Below are 21,204 nucleotides of genomic sequence, written 5' to 3'. Positions count from 1 at the left end.
GCTGAAATTCAGTTGATTTCAACAGAGTTACAGGAGTGTAAAACTGGTGTTACAGAGGGAAGAATAAATTCCCTGGGTGTTAAGAATATGTTAATCTGGATCCTCTCCAATGGAAGTGCTGTCATGGTCGGAACCCCGAGAAGAAAAGAAACTGTCCAGGGGAGGGACAAAGGTCAGATGCCTAAAAATGGACCGGTTGTGGGGAGAGCTGACTGGCTGTTTGGAGGGAATGAATGAAATAGCAGTTTTATCAGTGTTTGGGCCTGCTGGCTGGGAGGGTTTTTTGAAGTTCTGATTTGTTAACTGGTTTTATTTTTCAGTAGGTTGTAATGCACCTAAAGTTCAGGATGGGCACCACTGAAGAGATAGCAAAATACATAAAGTTTTGAACTATCAAGCAGTGTTATTAAGTTAGTGATCTAATAGAAACAAGTTAATCAGACTCACTTAGCTCCAGACCTACAAGTGTACTTAGGTGCTGTAGCAGCATACAGACTCACCAGTGCAGCACCTCCCACTGGTCATCCCTGGAATTAGCTCTTGTCCAGCTCCAGAGCTTCTCCTTCTGGCCAGTGTCTCGCCTGCCTTAAGCCCTGTGTCCCTTCCAGACCCCAGTGCCCCTTACCCAGGGATTCTGCCCCCCAGCAATCCCCACACTCTGGGTCTCCCCTCCCAGGGGAACCCCCAACCCTCTATCCCAACCTTGCCTCAGTAGCTACTGAGAGTCATCATCTAGCCCCTATTCACTGGGGCAGACTGCCATCTGTAATAGCCACTCATCACTGGCAAATGGTGGACCACCAAGTTGGACCACCTCCCTCTGCAGCCCCAGTATCTTTGTAGGCCTTCACCAAGGCTGAGCGGACAACAAAGACTGGTTTCCTGACCTTAATCTCTCTGCCCCCCTCTACTTTAAGAGTCACTGTGATCCACAAAACCTCCACTTAGCTATCACCTCACCCTATAGATACCTAAACTCACTCGGTGCCTACATTGTTGGGGTAAAAGTTCCCTAGGGGCCTAAGTTTCTACTTCTGGGCATGTCCAGTGCTGCCTCACACTAGGCACCTGGCCACCTGAACCTCAGCATGATCCACAAACCAGGGGAAGATAGCCACTCCTCTGCTTATCTTACCTGAAGGCCTCGATCCAATAGGCATGCTCTGACCATACCTACCAGATCAGGTCCCATTCAAAGTCCAACCAGGGGAAAAGGTGGTGGTAAGTCATTGGAGCAGGGACACAGGGTCTCCCACCTTCCAGATGGGTGCCCTAACCACCAGGCTATCTCTCTCTCTATCCCAGAGGATTGTGCGTGTATTTTGGAGCAGGGGTTCTCAACCTTTTTCTTTCTGAGCCTCCCCTCTCCCCCCCCCCCCCATATGCTATAAAAACTCCTTTTCTGCGGATAAAAGCCAGGGCTGGTGTTAGGGGGTAGCAAGCAGGGCAATTGCCTGGGACTCCATGCCACAACAAGCCCCACAAAGCTAAGTTGCTCAGGCTTCAACTTCAGCCCCAGGAGGCAGAGCTCAGGGACCTGGGCTTCAGCTTTCTGCCCTAGGCTCCAATAAGTCTAATGCTGGCCCTGCTTGGTGGACCCCCTGAAACCTGCCCATGGCTTCCCAGACCTCTGGTTGAGAACTGCTGTTTTGGAGGATGGTTGCAAGTGGGTGTCCTTTGCTGTTCTCTCTATTTCTTTCTCTTGGGGAAGTGGGGCTTTGGGTATCTTGTATGTATAGCTTTGTGGTCACTGAATGTTATATTTCAGGGTTTCTTTTGTTTTAACAGGCTTTTGTCTGCCCTCTGGGCTGGCATGGCCAGGCCCCGGGGACAGAGACCTCTGTTTGTTGTGGATTTTGAGGGTTTAACCCATGGCCACGTGGGTTGCGGATTTTGCCTCTAGACTCTCTGATTCTGCCTGTGTGGAGAGGTGGGTTGCAGCTGCGGGGAAGATGACTAGATTTAAAAATGTGAGGTATGGCTCCCGCACGAGCAAGGCTGTGGTGTTTGTTGCTGCATTTAGCCTTGTTGAACAGGTGGTTGTGGAGGGGATTGTTCTGCAGGGTGTTTTTGTCCCTGTTGTGCCCCTGCTGTTAAAGTCACTGTCTCTAATGCGCCTCTTTTATTAGGAAACAAGCAGCTACCTAAAGACCTGGCAAGTTATATTAAGATTCACTAGCCCTATTAGGATAATTCCTTTGGGCTGTAAACCCCAGAGGTTCAGCATGTCTTGTCCTTTCATAGCCAGGTTTATGTGATATTAAACTATGCTTCCGAAGTGTTAGAAGTTTCTCTGAAGTATAGGGTTGGGGAGTGTGAGTACATTGTGTTTGTTGTCACTGAGGACATGGCCTGTTTTTGTTGTTTGAGTCTCCTACATTTGATCAATCAGCGCACTAAGAAGAGGCAGGCTGCCCCTGGGAATGTAGGGGTTTCCTAACAGGCTCCAGTTGGTTTGGGGCGGTGAGGTTCGTGCCCCCTTTACCACCTGGGGAAGATGGCATTACTGGTTCTGTGGCTCCTGACTTAGTGGGCTCTCGGCCTGAGCCTGACTGCAAAATGGAGGCTGAGCCTGTTGCTATGGAATCCGTGGCTCTGGCTGAGGATCAGGTTTGCTGACGAAGCCCCAAAATAAAAAACGGTTGTTGAAGGTGGAGGAAGTTCCAAGCTTCTGAGGGGGCTGCGAAGCGGGCTGGTTTGGTCAGCACAGTCAGGGAGCACGCTGTTGACTGTACTGCTGAGAGTAGTTCTTTGGTTGGGAGCATGGAGAATTCTCAGCTAGTAGTTTTGCCCCCTAGGTCCCAGCAGCCCCCACCCTCTTGTCTCTCTGAGGTTCCCTCAGTCGAGGTCAGTAGTGACACTCAGTCTGAGAGAGTGGGGGATGATGAACTCACAGATTCTTTGGATGATGAACTCCCTGAGGGGAGTTTTCTGGATGAGACGAATGGGAAACATGGAGTAGAGGGGGGCAGATAGATTAAGGTCAGGAAACCAGTCTTTGTTGTCCGCTCAGCATACTATGAGACATGTCTCTGTGTGTGAGTTTGACAAACAGAAATGGTACAGACTGAAAAAACTGATGACCAAAGTGCGTGTCCCTTTGACCAATGGAAATGTTGGGGAATAATGGATATGGGAGAATTCAGTGTTGCTGTCTGAAGTTCTGGGAGTTTTTTCTGCATCTTTTTTCTTATTTTTTTTTATTAATAATTTTGTATGTGGCTCTCTGAATATAAGTGGGTGTAGGGACATTATAATACTTTTACCTGTCCCAGGAAATGGTAGACATTTCATTTTTGCAAGAGACCCACACATAGGGTGACCAGATGTCCCGATTTTATAGAGACAGTCCCAATATTTGAGGCTTTTTCTTATATAGAAGCCTACTGCGCCCTCCCCGATCCCCATCCCGATTTTTCACACTTGCTGTCTGGTCACTGTCAAAGTCAGATTCAAGACTCACTGAATTTGTCAGACCACTCTGTTTATTAGCAAAGCGCTTTGCCAATGCACCCAGATATATGTGAGCCCCTTGCAAAAGCTCAAGCTAACTTATTTATACAGATAAGCCAAAGCCAATTTAACATAGGAGACAAAAGGAAGCAGAAACTGACAAATATACATACATATCTTATTTGTACCAATCTCCTAGCTCAGTAGGAGCTCTAAGTTAATTAGTTTGAGGACCCATTGTCTCGCACTCCTTAATGTTTCTCCTCCTGACAACTATATTTCAACAAACCCTTCAAGCAGCATTTCTTTAATGAATTATAATTTCAATATAATTCATTCTACTTTCACATCACCCTACCCACACAGATGCAGGCAACCAAATTGATTGGCTTGCTGATTGGAGAGGGGAGGTTTTCCTGAGTCATGGTTCCACTGCAAGTGCAGGGATTGCCATTCTCTTTGCGGACAGGGTGAAGCCTGATTCGGTGGTTTTGCAGGAAGCTGTTCCAGACTGCTCAGAAGAGGTCGAACAGTCAATAGACAGTCTCTTCTTTTGATTAATGTCTATGGTCCTACTATAGGGAAAGACTGTGTGTGTGTTTTCAAACCTTGGATGCTCTGTTGACAAACTGTTTGACAAATGGTATTTTAATTTTTTTTGGGGGGGAGGGTTACTTGTACTCTTAATAAGAGATTGGATAGGAATAGTTTGGAACTGCATCCACTGTCCGCTCAGTGACTTGCAACACTTTTACAGGATTCTGGTCTGACTGATGTGTGGCAACATTTTCACCTTATGTGCGGTACACCTCGTTGGGTACATGTGCCAGCTCTTTCTCTATGACCCACTTGGACTGTTTTTATGTTTTTACTCATCATTTGTCTCATTTGCTTTCCAGTTATATTGTCCCTATTGGGATTTCAGATCATGATGTGCTCTTATTTGTGTTGTCTCTTCCTTCTACTCAAGACCATCATTCATACTGGCATTTTAACATTTGCCTTTTACAAGATGTTCGCTATTGGGGCTCTTTCAATTATTTTTGGGACAGGTGTTTTCCTCTCCTTGCGGCAATGATGGTAGGTTGGTAAAGTTAATATTAAATATATTTATCTGGAATATGTATTGCTGATAAGTCTGGACCTTCGCTGGAGTATAGATTATAGAAGACTTAGTAATGATGTTGAGTTGCATGAGAGCTGGAAATATAAAAAATAACGTTTGCATGACCTATTGGATAACAAAGTTTAGAATGCACTGGCTAGGGCCCAATGTCAGGGCCTTTCTCAAATGGATGTGCCTTTTAAGATTTTCTTTGGCTTGGAAAGAAAGTTTTTCTTGGTTTTCTTCATGCAGAGCTGAAGATGATTGACCACTTCAAGATGCCATTAGGCCAATGTCATTAAGATCCTGTGGGGATTAGGAACTTTGCCATGAATTTTTCCTCAGACCTGTACGTAGGGTTGCCAACTTTCTACGCACACAAAACTGAACACCTTTGCTCCCCTTCTCCGAGGCCCCACCCCCTGCTCACTCCATCCCCACCTCCCTCTGTCGCTCGCTTTCCCCCACCCTCACTCGCTCATTTTCACTGGGCTGGCTCAGGGATTGAGGAGATGAGGGCTATGGCTGGGGGTGCGGGCTACAGGGTGGGGCCAAAAATGAGGAGTTCAGGGTGCGGGAGAAGACTCCAGGCTGAGGCAGTGGGCTGGGATGCAGGAGGGGGTGAGGGTTCCAGCTGGGGGTGAGGGCTCTGGGGTGCAGGAGGGTGCTCTGGGCTGGGACCGAGGAGCTCGGAGGGCAGGCAGGGGGCTGAGGCACAGGAGGGGGTGAGGGCTCCAGCTGGGGATGCAGGCTCTGGGGTGGGGTTGGGGATGAATGATTTTGGGTGCAGGAGGGTGGCCCGGACTGGGATCGATGAGTTCAGAGGGCAGAAAGGGGATCAAGGTGGGACAGGGGGTTGGGGCACAGATGGGGGTTGGGGTGCAGGCTCTGGGCAGTGCTTACCTCAGGCGGCTCCTGGAAGCAGCAGCATGTCCTCCCTCCAGCTCCTACACGGAGGTGCAGCCAAATGGCTCTGAGCACTGTCCCGTCTGCAAGCACAGCCCCCACAGCTCCCATTGCCCACGGTTCTGGGCCAATGGGAGCTGCAGAGCTGGCGCTTCAGCAGGGGCAGTGTGTGGACCCCCTGGCTACCCTAATGCCTAGGAGCCGTAGGGGGGACATTCTGCTGCTTCCAGGAGCCACACAACGCCATGCTTGCCTTAGCCGCACTGCACTGCCAACCAGACTTTTAACAGCCCAGTCAGCAGTGCTGACTGGAGCCGCAAGGGTCCCTTTTCGACTGGGCGTTCCAGTCAAAAACCGAACGCCTGGCAACCCTACTTGTATGCCTCAGTGTGGCAGGGTGTTCACCCCATGCAAGGCCTAGAAGGGTAAAGATGGTTAAAGGGGCCAATGAACTGCCCAGGCTGCACCCAGAGAAGACAGGAAACAGGGATTTAAGTAGAACAGGCTCAGCTGGGCAAGAACAGGTGGGGCCTCTATAAGCCAGGAAGCTGGCAAAAGAAGGTGCTGGAGGGAAGGAGTCTTCAGTCACTTCCTGGAAGAAGGGAGAGGTGTCTGGGGCTAGAGGCAAGTAGCCTACAGTTACTCCATGTGAGGAGGGAGTGTGGCTTGGGGGAGAGCCAGAGAGGTAGGTTAGGCTCAGGGGGACAGCAGCAAGGTGTGGGGGTAGGTTGACCTTGGTTGCTGATGAGAGGCCCCTGAGTCATGGCCTGGAGTAGAGGGTGGGCCTCTACCAGCCACTGATGAAGTGACACCAGCAGAGTGGTGAGCAGGAAAACTGCCTGAACCTATTTGTCAAGAGGGACTTTGTTACCCCGCAAGGGGGGAACACGGATGGTGACCCAGCCAGAGGGCCAAGTCACGAAAAGAAGATGCAGTTCCTGCAGTGAGTGGGGTCCACAGGGCAAGAGGATGACAGGAGACACTGCCAGGGGAGGATGCAACACCTGGCTGGAGCTATTCCCCAGAATGGCCACCAGCGGTGCGTAAACCCTGTGATACACAGAGTCTGTGTGTCCATCCGAGACTTGGTGAATCCTTGAGGATCTTCCTAGGATCTCAATGTTGAATGTGGACAGACTTGAACAGTACCTGATGCTCTCAGAATTGACTTCTGCCGTTTTGGCTTTGCTCCAGAGCAGGCACCTGCTATTGATGGGTTGCCTATGGAGTTTTATAAGAGCTTTCAGACCCTTCTTGGACCTGAGTTGTTCCAGAGCATCAGAGAGAAGATATTGCCAGTCAGTTGTCATCGAGCAGTTCTTACCCTGTTGCCTAAGAAGGGGGACCTTGGGAAGGTGAAGAATTGGAGACTTGTGTCCCTGCTTTACTCTGACTATAAACTTTTTCAAAGGTCTCGGCAAAGACTGAAAACTGTGAATGGTTTACTCATGCACCCTGATCAGATCAACTGCATCCCCAACAGGTCCATTTTTTATAAGCTTTATAAGCTTTTCTTATTGCGAGATATATATTACTGGGTATGCGCTATCCAGTCTCTGTTATGCATATTGCAAAAGCACCTTTCCGGCCTTTCTCTCCTTTTTTCATCTTGTACTCCAGTGAAAGTCTTTATGCTGACTATGTGACTGTGTGTTTATTACTCATGATTGTGATGTCCAGGTTTTGACTGAATGTCAGCACTCTCTTAGGAACACTTCTTCAGCTTGCATAAACTGGGGGAAGAGTGACACACTCTAGCTGGGGGCTTGGGTGATCTTCCGCCTCCACTCCGACTTTGCCAGAGAGGTGGAGATGAGGCTTGAAGCACTAGGAATTATGTTAGGACCGATATTTGGGGTTGGAATTGGGAAGGAGTCATGAAAAAGTTAGAGGAGGTTACAAAGGTGGATATGGTGTTTGCCTTGACTCTCCTTTTGAGAGCCGGTGCTAGAGAGCATTAATAATTTAATTGCCTCTTTTTAGAATAAGTTCAGAAGTTTCTTTTGGGCTTTTTCTGGGAAAGCATCATTGAGGCAGGGTATTTTATTTCTGTTGTAGAAGGTCTCCTTGATCTTTTGAGCAGAGTTGCTACTTTTTGGTTACAGTCTCTGCAGCCATTATTTGGAGATGAGCCTTTTCCTTGGAAACAAAAGGCCTTTGCTTTACTTCAGCAGATAGGGGTTGGGTTTTGATCAGGAACTTTTTTTGATGGCCCGTGGCTGCCTCAATTTTGAGATGTTACCCAGTTGGAGATTTTTTTTAAGCTGAGGACACAGGATAGGCAGCTGGAGTTCCCCGGGCTCCCTTGTTTATAACCCTGCCATGAGGAGTCCTAGTCTTGTTTCTAGGAGTCTTGTCTCTTCCCTTATTGCAGCAGGTGTAACAAAACGGGTTCATTTAATTGATTTTACTCCTTTGACATGGGCCTCAGTGCATATCCTGGCTGTCAAGCTTGGTTTTCATTCCATTCGCTGCTGGGTTTCTTGGTTTATATCAGAGGTGGAATCAGCCCTTCCACGGGGCAGTATTGCCAGTCTGGACAGTTGCCTCCTTGAGCGAACTATTCCTAATGTTTCTATTTTCTTGCCTGTTGCTCCTTCAATGGATTGGGATGTTAACAAACCTGGCAGTTTGGTTGCCTTCAGTGGGTCTTCTGAATTTACTTTTAATAGCTTAGGCCATAAATCATTGCATATACTTGTGGTAAATATTCCTCATTTTCAAACACCTGTTGATTAACAGATATGGTGTGGAGAAGAGAGCTTCTGATGGCAGTTTTTCCAGTCTTGGGGCAGAAGTGGGAGGTGTGTGGAGGGGGGGGAGTGAAGGGGGAGGGCCTGGGGGGAAGAGGCGGAGTAGGGGCAGAATGGGGGCGGGGTCACAAGTGAAAGGGGAGAAATGGGGGAGGGGCTCCAGACTTGAAGTTCTGACCAGGGCCAAGAGCACCACTGCAGTCCCAGCCCTTCACCACAGGGAGGTAGAAGCCGTGAGCTGGGGCAGGGCCTCTGCCAGAAGAAGCAGGGCAGGGAGTTAGCCTCCCCGAGGGGAAGCTTCACCCACCACCTATGACTAGGCCATAGCTCAGCACTTGGACCACACTCATGGGAGACCCCTGTTCAAGTCCTCTCTCCCTCTAGCAGAAGAGGGAATTGAACCTGGTTTTCCCACATTCCAGGTGACTGAGTTGGCTAAAAGTTATAAGCTCAGCTCCTCCTCCAGCCATTTTGCAGGGTGCAAGGTAGGCACCTAACTCATTTCTGCAAGAAACAGCTTGGGTGCCTAAGACACCTGACTCCAGGCAACGGGTTCTTCTTGTTCGTGGATCACTAAGCAGGGACAGGCACAACCCCTGCAGCCCGGATTTAGGCATCTATCCTTGAGAGAGGGGCAGGACTTAGGACACACCCCTCTCATCAGCATCTCCTATTGGCTTGCTCCCCACCTAGTGTGCTGGCTTTTGTGGATCACATTCTAGGCACCTGCCTCTCCCCATTCATTGCAGAGGGAGCCCAAGGGCCTAACTCACGCTTTGTGGATTGCAGTTTTGTTCCTGGGATTTTCTAAGCGCCTCAAAATTAGGTGCCACGACACTCAGCATTGTGACACCTAACTCCCTGTGTGGATCCCACCCACCCATCCGACTTTTATACCATAGAAACACATGGCATATATGTCAAGACAATCAAAAGCGTGGATATCACAGTCACTAATTTCTCTGGCTGCTTCTCCCACCCTATAATCATCTCTCTTTCCACTGGTTCTCAGCCAGCTAGCTTTCACCCATGCCACAATCTCTGTTAGATACTGAGTAAGCAATCCTACTGCACAAGCAGGATTAGAACTTGAAGAGAGAAATATGGAGCTAGGCATCATCAGTATATTGAGGCATCATAACTCGTACTTCCTTACTAATGGCCACGTCTGCAGTTTGTGCAAAGTGGTGACAAAATGGAATCTCACAGAAGTCCACAAGACAGCCCTCTGAGCAGCTGTCTAATGCAACCTCTGAGATCAAACAAAAAGAAAGGGAAAGCACCACTCTAAAGTGGGCCCATTTATGCATGTAGCTGCATCAATAAAACCTATGTCAGTCCCTGTACACCACTTCAAATGCCTACAGGTGAATCAGAAAATACTCCAGTCAATGGTATCAAAGGTAGCTACAGATCTAAAAGAAACAACAGGGATACTTGATCTTCCTCCATCACCAAGAAGAGATCATTAACCAAGACCACCAGTTCAGTATCTGTACTATACCCAGGCCTAAGACCAAACTGAGCAATATAATCACCCCCTTCTCCTCTTTCCCACTGGGGGTTACCTACAGCGTGGGACACCCGCTGCCCCAGCACTGGCTTGTGGCTGGCTGTCCCCGCCCCCATGGGGGCTGCACTCCCACACGCAAGGCCAGGGCCGGCTGCAGAACCCAGGGAGAGCACGCGCAAGGCACGGAGAACAAGGGGCGGAGGGGCCCGACTTAGAGGGAAGAGAACCGTGCGCATGCGCGGTTAACTCGGAGTTGAGTGAACGAGCTGCGTGGAAGAGTCCATTATGTATTGAAGGGCGTACGCAGTTAAAGTAGTTTTTTCCCCGTTCTTTCCCCCAGGACTCTGCCAGGAAGTTGCGCCTCATTTTGGTAAGTACTGCTAGTCCGCATCTTTCTGGCCGTCGCGTTTTTCCCTAACCCTCGCTATAGAATAATTCCGCCTAGATAGTACAGGCCGTCGCGATCTGTCCAATCAAAAAGAGGGTCCTGTAAATGTTATTAGTTGCTAGGTAGAAACAGCTTGCGCGCACGCGCACACACCAAGAACTGCAGCGGTAATGACTTCATCGCCTGCCTCAGGCCGCTTTTCCCTCGCAATGAGCGGGGCATTTCTTTTGATTGACAGACTCGTACCCAAAGACAAGTAGATTCCTGAACCAGTGGCCTCAGAGTACCGGGGTCTCCACGTTCCCAAAAGCTGGAGCCCAATGAAAGGGAGTCAATAGCGGCCCGAGAGGCCGGTGGATGGACAGCGCCGCCAGCCAATCGCGTGTCACAGAAGGGGGCCGCCCCCCCAAGGAAGGCGGTGGCTGGGCGAGGGCGGAGCGTTGCTAGGGAAGCGCTGGTGGGGAGGGGGAGGGCCAGGGCGGCGGGGCCTGCGACGCTGGCCGAGTTCGTATAGCTGGTGGGGCCCGCGCTTCCCCCTGCACCCCACTCCCCTCGGAGCCCGCCCTCCTCCCCCTTCTGCACCCCCCCAGGGACCTGCCTCCCACATCTCAACCCCCGGCCTCCTTCTCTGCACCCCACTCCCCTGGGAGCCCGCCCTCCCCTCCCTGCATCCCCTAGGGACCTGCCGCCCTCCCCCTCTCAGCACCCCCCAGGTACCTGCCTCCCCTTCTGCACCCCACTCTCCTCGGAGCCCACCCTCCTTCTCTGCACCCCCCAGGGACCTGCCTTCCCCCACTCCACCTCCTCCTTCGGCACACACACACCAAGACCTGCCCTTCCTCTCTGCACCCCCCCTTGCCCCATTGGGACCCGCTGCCGTGGTCCTGCCTGCTGATTCGCCCCTGCTCAGCCCTTCAGTGATTGTTTAAGGCTCTTTTCCCCACAGGCTCCAGCACCCTCCCCTGAGGCAGCCATCATCACCATAACCCCCCTGGGAACGGTCCCCGGTCCCCCTCGTGGCAGCACGGAGCATGGTGAAACTAGCTGCAAAGTGCATCCTGACAGGTGAGCTTGTCATCTGGAGTCCAGTGCTTAATTTGTGCCAGGACTGAGCCCCGGCACCTCTGGGGTCAGCCTTCATACCAATTGTACATTAGTTATAAATGTAAAATAATTGCTTGACCCCCAGCGCCTCTTTGATTACAAATTAAGCATTGCTGGAGTCCATCTGGGGTTTGCTGTTCCACCTGACCCAAAATAATGCGTCAGCTGAGGGGTTGAATAATGGCCAAAATGGTCCAATGTTTTAAAACACTGATTTATGAGAATGATAATGAAAGACAGCAAGACTCTGCGATCTCCAGGAGCCCTAGATACTTAGACCTACTTGAAAAAAACAAGTTACTCAGCTGAATTATCTTGACTCCAAACTATGCAATAAATAATTGCCCCAGTAGTCAAATGAAAAAGCTAGACCACCACCTGCAGCAGGGCATTCTTGCTCAAATAGTTGACAGTGGCCAAATACTAGGCAATCAGCTGACCAGTGAATTGATGTTATTTGACCAGTCAATTGACCAGCTTGCCAAGCCTACACCGATCTCTCGCCATGTTGTTATTGTTAGCTGTTATTTGTGTTATGGTAGCAGCCCAAATGTCCAATAGGCGAGATAAGGACTGCATTGCACTAGGTGTTGTGCATGCAAATAGAGACAGTCCGTGCCCCAAACAACTTGCTGTCTAAATAGACAAGGCAATAGACAAGACATAAGGTGGAATGGGGCACAGAGAGGGGAAGTGATTTGCCCAAGGTCACATGGCAGGTCACTAGCAGAGCAGTGAACAGAGCCCAGATTTCCTGACTCCCTGTGCAGTGCCCTGTCCACTAGATCAGAGTGCCTCAACAACACTGCTTCATTTTGTACAGCAGCCTTCATATCAATTGTACTTCAGTTAGACTGTTGTTAAATACAATTGCATAAAAAGCAGAAAGTAACAAACTAAGAGGTACAGATGAGGAAAAGGATGTTTTCAGATGAGATATTTAATATGATGGAGAGCCACTGAAAAAGAAAGATGCAGGATCAAAGAGAAAGTTCTCTTCACAACAATGGAAAGATGATGTGACAGGAAGGTCAAGAGAAGCAGAGCGGGGAGCCAAGACCAGCTTCATGAAATAAGCTGGAGCATTTCTATTAGTGCTGAAGGAAAAAATTATGTCAGGAATAAGGATGATTACAAACAAGAAAAAAAATTATGGTGTTAGTCTAGTTGCAAATAAAAGAAAGGCAGATGTGTCCAAGGAGGTTGCTCTTGCTCAAGAGAAGCACAAGTTGATCTGAAAGAAGCTGAGGTAAAGCTGCAAGTTTGTTTGACCATGACAGACTGTTGAGAAGTATGTACAGTTGAATGGTATCAAGCATAATAGAAGCAAGACATCTTATGTAGAGATAAGAAAGGCATAGGTGTAGTTTCACTTCTATTTTACGGGGGGGCACCTCCAGCTAGGTCAACAAGGCTGTGCAGAGGGGACAAATTCCATGCCTGCTGAGGCTTGCAGGTTGAGGGGGGGCAACACCCCCCATGTTTCCCCAATTTATGCCCATGATGAAAGGGGCTAGGTAAAAGGAAAGATTCTCACTTCCCTCTGGCTTCAGGAACCTCCAAAGCGGGCGGATCTTAACACAGAAGAGGAGCCACTACAGATTAAAGGGGGAAAGAGAACACAATTAGGTAGGAGCATAAACATCAGAGGAGGGAACAAAAAACTCACATGTACCTACTCATCTGGAGGAGAGAGTGGCTCACATGGCTGAGAGTTGCACTGAGGTCAAGGAGAATGAGAAGAGAAAAAGAGTGTTCATTAGCAGAAAGAAAGAGATGGTTAACTGTATGATGGACATCATATAGTTATTCCTTTGTTATTTCCAGGGAAGATTTACGGTCAAGAATATTGTTGTGTAAGCTAATTGCAGAGAAAAGGGGAAGGTTAAGGCTAGGGCAGTAGTTAGACAGGGTGAAGGGAGTGTATTTAAAGAAGGTGGTAAACAGTATTTTGATTTTTTTTTTAGAAGAATGGGGAAGGTATTGGAGGCCAAAGGAATTAGTAACATTAGGAATAGCACAGGGAGCAATGGTGGAAAGATAGGACCAAACTAAAGGAAAAAGGCAGGCAATGTTAAATTACTGTAATAAAGTATAATGATGGATTGGAGTGCAGCGAAAGAATGGAGCAAGGGAAGAGAAGAATGTCACTAATGGGGCATGCAGTGTTGTTGTTGGTCTCAGGATATTAGCGAGACAAGATGGGTGAGGTAATATCTTATTGGTCCAGCTTCTGTTCCTTTTGTACCCTCTCAAAACAATTTATTTTCCCAACCCTGCTGCTAAACTATCCAATAATCCTGTTTCAATACATGAAATAGAATTAGTACTCAAAGGGCAGAGCAACAAATCAATGTACATAGTTTACTTTTCCAGTTACATTAAATTCAGGCTTAATTTTTTCCTAAGAACTGTGTCAGCTGAGCCCAGGGTGAGAGAGATAAGCTTTGGAGCATATACAGAGCTTTTCTTCAGGTCCTGAAGAAGACTTCTGTGCAAACTTGAAAACTTGTCTCTCACCATCAGAAGCTGGTACAATAAAAGCTATTATCTCACCTACCTTGTCTCACTAATGGGGCAATCAAGCTGAAAGAAGACACCAAATTAGATAAGAATTTGCACTGAGAGGTGGAAACAAAATAATTTTCTGCAGTTTGGGACAGGGTGTAAAGAAGCATCATGTCATGAAACAAGGAGGTAAAAATGGCAACACCCGTTTTTTCATGTTCTCTCTGTATATATATCTTCCTACTGTATTTTCCACTGCATACATCCGATGAAGTGGGTTTCAGCCCACGAAAGTTTATGCCCAAATACATTTGTTAGTCTCTGGGGTGCCACAAGTACTCCTCTTCTTTTTTTTTTTTTTTTTTTTTTCTGATACAGACTAACATGGCTATCACTCTGAAAGGAGGTAATGGTCTATTAAACTATGCATTAGCCTCCCCAGGGAAACAATAGACTGGTCAAAGCACTAGAGAACATACTGTAGGGAACAATCCTGAACTGGTCAAGGATGAGCTAGATCAGCAGTTCCCAAACTTTATTGTTTCATGTACTGCCTTCTTCTTCATGTGAAGTGAACTCCATGAGCTAACAGGGCATTTCCATCTTAATTTGTGGGCCCAATTCAGCGCTATTGTAAGCAGATACCGCTATCTATATAATAGGATTTCAAGATTGTGACTCTGAAGCCTAGAATGTCTGCTGAGTCAGTGTGAAGCAAAGGAAACAGCTACAAGCATGGCTGAGAGCTCTTGTTCAGGATATCACCAGGTTCAGTCAGTACTGGTCCCTGTGAGAACCAGGTGGAAAGTTGGAGTCCAAAGGTTCTGTGGCAGTCCGAATGTGACAGCTAATCAGAGAAGGTGGGAATAACAACTACTTGGGGTAACAAGGAGGTGGAGCAGGTGTGAGCGCAAACTTTGGGAACATGTACAAATAGCACCCTTGCTCATTGCAACACAGCTCATGAAACAAGAGCTCCATTTTCAGCTTTTTTACACACATGACTACGAAGTATACCCATGCAATAGCATAGGCTTTCAGCTACTAGTATGAAATATATTTACTGTAGGCCTAAATTTGGCCTATGAGTCTGAGCAAGAGTCACTACCCAGAATACTCTTCGTGCTCCAGACATATGTGTAGCTTTCCCACTCTGCCTCAAAACACAGTGTGTACACGCTATGGTAAGGTCAAAATTTACCCCCTTCCTGGGTTCAGCTTTATTAACAAAGTAACTCAACACACAATATTAATTCCAGGCTTGGTTGCTTCCTAGAATCCCTCCTTATGAGCTGTTCAGCCTAGACCTCTAGACCCTTTGCGCTGGGTAGGCGAGCACAAAGGAGGTAGAAAGTATAAGTATATCCTGTGGGAACACCAGGATAGCTCTTTGCCAGCTTCACAGGAGATCCTGTTGTAGAGTGTATTCCAGGGAGTACACTGTGCAGTCTTAAGATCCAGCAATTCAGTGCCACTGCTATGGCCCATAGGGACTATTGCAGCAGGAGCCTAAATTAGGGCAGCCCAGGGGGATAACCTACACTCGGGGGCCAAACCAGCACCTGGTATTCCCAAAATAGGGGCAGCACAAGCCATCTCCCTACTGTCCCTGCACCTGGCTTTTATGGGTATGAATCAGGATTTCACTCGAGAGAGTGACACTCACTTCACTTATGTCCAGGATGGAGCTAACAAGCCACCTGCAGCAGGAGTTGCTTAGCATCTCCCAGCAGGGGCAACACCTGCTAAGTGGGGGAGGGTTCATAGGAGAACACTACCACCCTCTTGCAATTCTCCAGTAGCATGAATGACCTGATCGTCCCACAAACACATTTGGATTTTGGGAGATTTGTAATGTTGAGAGAGGAAGGTCTATCCAGACCCTTCTCCTCTCCTATTCCACAGTTTTTGTCTTCACATTGAGATATGCCTGAGTAGTTTTGGGAATCTTTAATTGTCCCAGGCTAGAAAGCATACAGGGCTGACCCATGAATTTCAGAACAAATGGCAAGTCTGCCTTTATGTTTATGGGCCTCTCAGCCATGGATATTGCAGACACCTAAAGCCAGCTCTGCACATGCAGTAGCAACTCTCATTTCACAACTTAGACAATTGTCCTATTGATTTTTCTGGCTTTCTTGCCTGTTGTGACTGGAATGGGTAAAATTGCAAATGCAGGTAACAAAAAGCTCTTTTGAAGATTTGGTGGGAATGGGATTGAGGGGAGGGGAAATGAGATTGTCCATCCAAGACTAAACAAAGTGCTTTGGCCATGCAGGTGACTCAGCAGTAGGGAAGAGTGCTTTGTCCCAGATGTTCTGCAATGATGGAGCTCATTTCCAGAAAAACTACACACTGGTAAGCTTTGTGGGATGATACACACAGGACAGGGATAGAGGGAGGACACCGGGCTCAATCTGCCATCGGGTGACTTCTCTAAAGCTCCATGAGTGAAGAATGGGAAACTCCAGGCAGAATGAATTATTGAGGGCTGGTTTTAGCTATTGACAGGCCTTTACACTGATGCATTAAAGGGGGTGTCTAGTAGAGTTTTCTTTCAAATACTTAGACACCAGGCTGTAAAGAGAAGCTGACTAGCATCATAGTAGATTTCCATATACCTAGGGAGTTGGCTTCAAAGTTTAACACACAGTAAACTAATTGCAGTAGTTTCCTTCTGTATCAGAATCTTCACAAGCTAGTGTGGTCTTAGACAATTTCCCATTTTCAGGGAGCTCCAAGGGAAAATGGTTTGCTGCAGGAGGAAGCTGCTTACTCCAAGTAGAATATCTGAGTGTGGAATGTATGCTCTTCACTATACAAACACGAAAATATGCGCCATGGCCCCAAGCTATTGAAATCTAAAGAAATCATTCCGAGAAGAAGAGGGTGCAGTTTTCAGCCCTTCTATATACAAAACATTAATGGTGTTAGGTGTATAGAAGCAGGATGAAAATAAGTCCTGTCCTATGTATTATACATTGAAATAAAGACCAAAATGAAAACTGGATAATAGAAATAGAAGAGGCAAAAAGGAAAAGAGGCTGGGGGAGGGGCAGAGAAAGTGGAACAGGCATAAAAAGAGGACCCCCCTAATCCTATGTGCCAGGTACAGCAAAGCACCTGTGAAGGATCACATGGTCAGTGCAGAGGATTCAGAGGGATGTTTTGGAGCAACCAAGCAGAGAGGAATCAGTGAGTCTTGACCCAGCTCTAGATCTGAAGTTGTCAACCAATATCCTGATATATGAGTAAATCTCCAGAGGCTGGTTCTTTTCCATCGCGTTTCCCCGTGTGAGCAAGTCTCTAGGGGTTGACAGTAAGATTGTAAGAAAGTTTAGAGAGAAGTCCTGAAGAAGAGCTCTGTATAAGCTCAAAAGCTTGTTTGTCTCACCAAAATAGAAGATATTACCTCACCCACCCTGTCTGTCTAATATCCTAGCACCAACATAGCTAGAAAAATACTGCCTGCAACATGTAAGAAAGTTTGTCATTAGGACTTTAGGAAGTGTTATTGTGAAGTTGGTTCTCCACGGTCTTAGTTTGATGGTATTCTGGTGATCTAAGACGATTGCTGCACCCTAGAGCATAGTGTGTAAGTGGACAGTCCTCTACAATCCCTGCTGATCAATGTTTTCCTGGTTCTGCTTGACAGACGACAGGCGTGGAACTGTTGGTGAAGACTGTATCTGTTCCAGAGACAAGTAATAGTGTGGTGAGCCCTGCTGTGTCACAAATAGGGACAGAAGGAGATCTTCAGAGCACAAAGTCCATCTATTACGTGGATGTCTGACATGTCTTATTCTCTTGGATGGACTCACCAGAGCTTTACTTGGATATTAAGTTGGAAACCTGATACACTGATCATGCGCTAAGATAATACAAATAATAAATTAAAATAATTAAGCACACTAGCTGATTTTTTTTCAGTGATAACTTATTTTTAAAACATACATGTTTACATATTCAGCAGCAACATGACTTCTTAAATTGAAGCTCTCACCAATCCACTTAGGGCCCTGCACTGCCATGTAGGATACCCAGGTATAATTCAAATTCCCCAAAACAGTGGAGACTGGGCCCTATCCAGACTGCTGTGTGTTAATGCTCTGCACTACCATTAAGATATAGGTATATTCAGGTTAGCATCCCAGTCTCTTGTTCCACAGATCTAGTTGGAGGTCGGAATGGAGACCGGGCCTGGTGCACCGCAGGGAAGACCTTTTCACTGTTTATGCAGGAAATCCAACTACTGCTTTGCACTTGCTCTCTGGGGTAGGTGCACTGTGGAGGTTGTGAGCTTAGCCACTGGGGCATCAGGCTACTTTGCTGTGGTTGAACAAGAAGCAAGTGTGACAGCTTCTAGTGTACACCTCCCAAACCCTTCCCCAAATAGAATCATAGAAATGTAGGACTGGGTGGGACCTCAAGAGGTCATCAAGTTCAGTCCCCTGTGCTGTGGCAGGACCATGTTAATCTAGACCATCCCTGACAGGCGTTTGTCCAGCCTGTTCTTAAAAACCTCCAATGATGAGGATTCCACATCCTCCCTTGGAAACTTGTTCTATTTCTAACTACAAGGGTAGTTAAGCAAGTTTTTCCTAATATCTAACCTAAATCTCCCTTGCTGCAGATTAAGCCCATTGTTTCTTGTCCTACCTTCAGTGGACATGGAGAACAATTGATCACCGTCTGCTTTATAACAATCCTTAACATATTTGAAGCCTGTTATCAGGTCCCCGCTCAGTCTTCTTTTTTGAAGACTAAACATGCCCAGTTTCTTTAACCTTTCCTCCATAGTCAGGTTTTCTAAACCTGTTATCTTTGTTGCTCTTCTCTGAACACAGTACTCCAGCTGAGGCCTCACCGTACCTAGTAGAATGGGACAGCTACCTCCTATGTCTTACGAACAGCACTCCTGTTAATACACCCCGGAGTGATATTAGCCTTTTTTGCAACTGCATCACACTGCTGGCTCATATTTTGTTTCTGATCCACTATAACCCCCAAATCCTTTTCATGATCTTCCATGCAAAAACCTTCTTTCTGCTTTCAGGAACTCTTCCTTTTTGACTCAGCGGGCAAAGAACTGTTTTCTGAGATGATAGAGAAACTGGCAAGTATCATGTAGTAGTCCTCTTGTTCCTAAAGAGGGGCTTTTGCTGTGAAAAGGATCTGAGCTACCCAGTCTGGGAGATGTAGCAAGCCTTGGCCTGAGTGGAAGTGGGAGAAATTCCTCTCGGTTACCTATGACCCCTGTTCCTTTACATCTTGAAACTTGGAACAATACTGTAGGGAATCTGTTCCAAAGGAAAGGAGGTGGGATCCCAGAGGAAGCTCCTTTGGCTCTTAAAAAGAAATGGGAATACTAAACTGAGATAACTGTGTGGATGTTTTTGGTTTTTTATGGGCGTTTTTAGAGGAACTTCCATTTTGCCAATTCTAGTGTATCAGATTTTTGCTTTCAGCCTGATCTTTCTGTTCCACAGAGACTCTGCCTTCTGTTGGGACATAGAACTTCCCTTGACTTCTCACACTCCAGCAAGTGTGTCCCTGTCCCCACCTACATTAGGGACCTTTCAGTTGTATCATCTAATTTTGATGAATAGGGTCAGCTAATTGAGCATGAGGTTCCATTATATCAGACTCCTTTTATTTCTGTCCTGGAATGTGTTTCCCATACAGACACGTCTTCTCTGGGGATGTATTGGCAATTGGCCACATCAGTTTAATTAGAGCTGACAATATCTCTCTCTTGATGTACAGTGGGAGCAGCCCAATGCCCTGTGTATTGTGTATGATGTCACCAATGAACAGTCTTTCAACAGCTGTGCCAAGTGGCTGGAGAAGCTGAGGGCACGGACACTTGGAATGCACCTTCCAGGTAGGAGATGGTGAGATTCTTTGCACCCATTCTCATGTTTTGTAGCAGCGTCTTTTCCCCATTGAGATGTGGCATAAAGCATTATCTTAAATCCAAGCCAGGCATGGCTTCCTCCAACTCACCCGGTCTGTGAGTAGAACAGACCAGGGAAGAGCATATTCCAGGTGATTTCCTTGCCGTCCTCTCTAGCACCTTCTTTAAGTCTAGCAATCCAATTTTTTTCCTCCCCTGTTTTCTAACTCACCCACCAGGTTTTCTGGTATTTATTGCTAACAATTCAGCATTTCTGTTTTCTTTTCCTTTGTTTCACACTTTTTGTAGGTGTCTTAGTGGGGAATAAAACAGACCTGATTGGTCGACGAGTTGTGGAGCAGAAACGGGCCCAGGAGTGGGCTGAGATCCATGGCCTGCAATACTGTGAGACATCAGTGGTGAGTGTCTTCTCTCTTCTCCATCTGTGGAAGTGGGTGTCTTCTCTTTTGGGGGCTCTGTTACAATCCTTTATCATTTAATCTACTCCCAGTATCAATGTGGGATTTTTTTATCAAGCAGTTAAGAGTAGAAATAGTTCAATGCTTCCTCCGTCCGTTTTTCACAACGTCTCTTCTCTCTTTACAGAAGGAGATGGAGAACATCGAAGCCCCTTTCCACATATTGGCAAACTCATTCCACCGTCTCTACAGAGAGAAGGTGGAAACCTTTCACTCACTAGTGTGAGGGCCTTGGGTATAGCAACTTGCTTAGCCCCTGTGGGGTTTCTTTTAGTCCGGAAACACCCTGATGCCTAGAATCCCACAGACTGGAAGATGGAGAGAAAGTGAGAGATGGGTTGTTGTTTTTTCCCCTTGTGACCATTTCCTGACCATTCAAATTAAACCAGAAATAAATATGGGGAAAGGCAGCATTTCTGAGGTTGAGACCTGGTGTTTCTTTCATGTCTCCTGACGTGGTTTTCTTCTCCATGAAAATCTGTTGGACAGTTGGGAGCTACAGAATGGAAATTGCCATCCTTCTGCTTTGAGATTGCCCCGTCCGTTTCCTGCTAGAAACACGGATCAGATGATTGGGTGGGGTTTTGAGATGGGGAAGGAGTAGGGAGGCTAATGGGACATGTCTCACATTGGACAGCCCAGCACTGACATATATCTGAAGGGGGTAGGACTGAGGAGGGCCTTGCACCTGGAAAGCACATTCACTAGCAGGGATGGAATAGACTTTGGGCTCAGAGTCTGTTGAGATGTGTCCAGCAATTGTGGCATGAAGTGTGACATCTGCAGGGATTCTTCTTGATTCAGGAATGGTTCTGAGATGTGCCTACAGATTGGGGCTTGGCTTACGTTCCCAGGTTCATCAGTTTGGAGCCCACTGCCCTGCTGATGTAGTTTGTGACCCTAATCTATGTTTCTGACTTCTCAGAGTCTAGTTCTTACTCTGACTTGGCTCATTTTCTCTCCCTCTTAGAAGCTGTTTGGCTGCCAGGAGCTTTTCCTCTGTACCTCTCATAACTTGGTAATGCAGTGCCCTCTGCTGGTCCCAGGTCACAGACGTGCCAAAGAAGATGCCACTGTGTTGTAGTGAGCAAGAATTGTG

At 47.2% G+C, this 21,204-nt stretch overlaps 1 protein-coding gene across 3 annotated transcripts; it reads left to right on the top strand.

The window, feature by feature from the left end:
* Positions 1-9,982: 9,982 nt before the first annotated feature.
* IFT27 (intraflagellar transport 27) lies at positions 9,983-20,518 on the top strand. 3 transcript variants are annotated; one of them, XM_077829369.1, is made up of 8 exons: positions 9,983-10,100; positions 11,065-11,183; positions 16,009-16,088; positions 17,386-17,445; positions 18,787-18,846; positions 19,497-19,614; positions 19,936-20,045; positions 20,233-20,518. In XM_077829369.1, exons 2-8 carry the CDS (start codon positions 11,150-11,152, stop codon positions 20,329-20,331), a joined length of 561 nt encoding a protein of 186 aa, XP_077685495.1. In that variant the 5' UTR covers positions 9,983-10,100; positions 11,065-11,149; the 3' UTR covers positions 20,332-20,518. The 3 variants fall into 3 exon arrangements, with proteins under 3 accessions (XP_077685495.1, XP_077685497.1, XP_077685496.1); XM_077829370.1 differs by lacking the exon at positions 9,983-10,100 and adding an exon at positions 10,565-10,635; XM_077829371.1 differs by lacking the exon at positions 17,386-17,445.
* Positions 20,519-21,204: the final 686 nt, after the last annotated feature.

Source organism: Eretmochelys imbricata, chromosome 1 (assembly GCF_965152235.1).
Source record: "Eretmochelys imbricata isolate rEreImb1 chromosome 1, rEreImb1.hap1, whole genome shotgun sequence".
Taxonomy (NCBI): Eukaryota; Metazoa; Chordata; order Testudines; family Cheloniidae; genus Eretmochelys; species Eretmochelys imbricata.
The sequence above is the reverse complement of the archived record's forward strand: the minus strand, read 5'-3'. Positions and strand labels throughout refer to the sequence as shown.

Coding starts and splice junctions, on each gene's coding strand:
- IFT27 (XM_077829369.1), top strand. CDS start 11,150: ATGGTGAAACTAGCTGCAAAGTGCATCCTGACAG. Junction 17,446..18,786: donor CAGAGACAAGTAATAGTGTG/GTGAGCCCTGCT, acceptor TTCTGCTTTCAG/GAACTCTTCCTTTTTGACTC. Junction 18,847..19,496: donor CTGAGATGATAGAGAAACTG/GCAAGTATCATG, acceptor CTTGATGTACAG/TGGGAGCAGCCCAATGCCCT.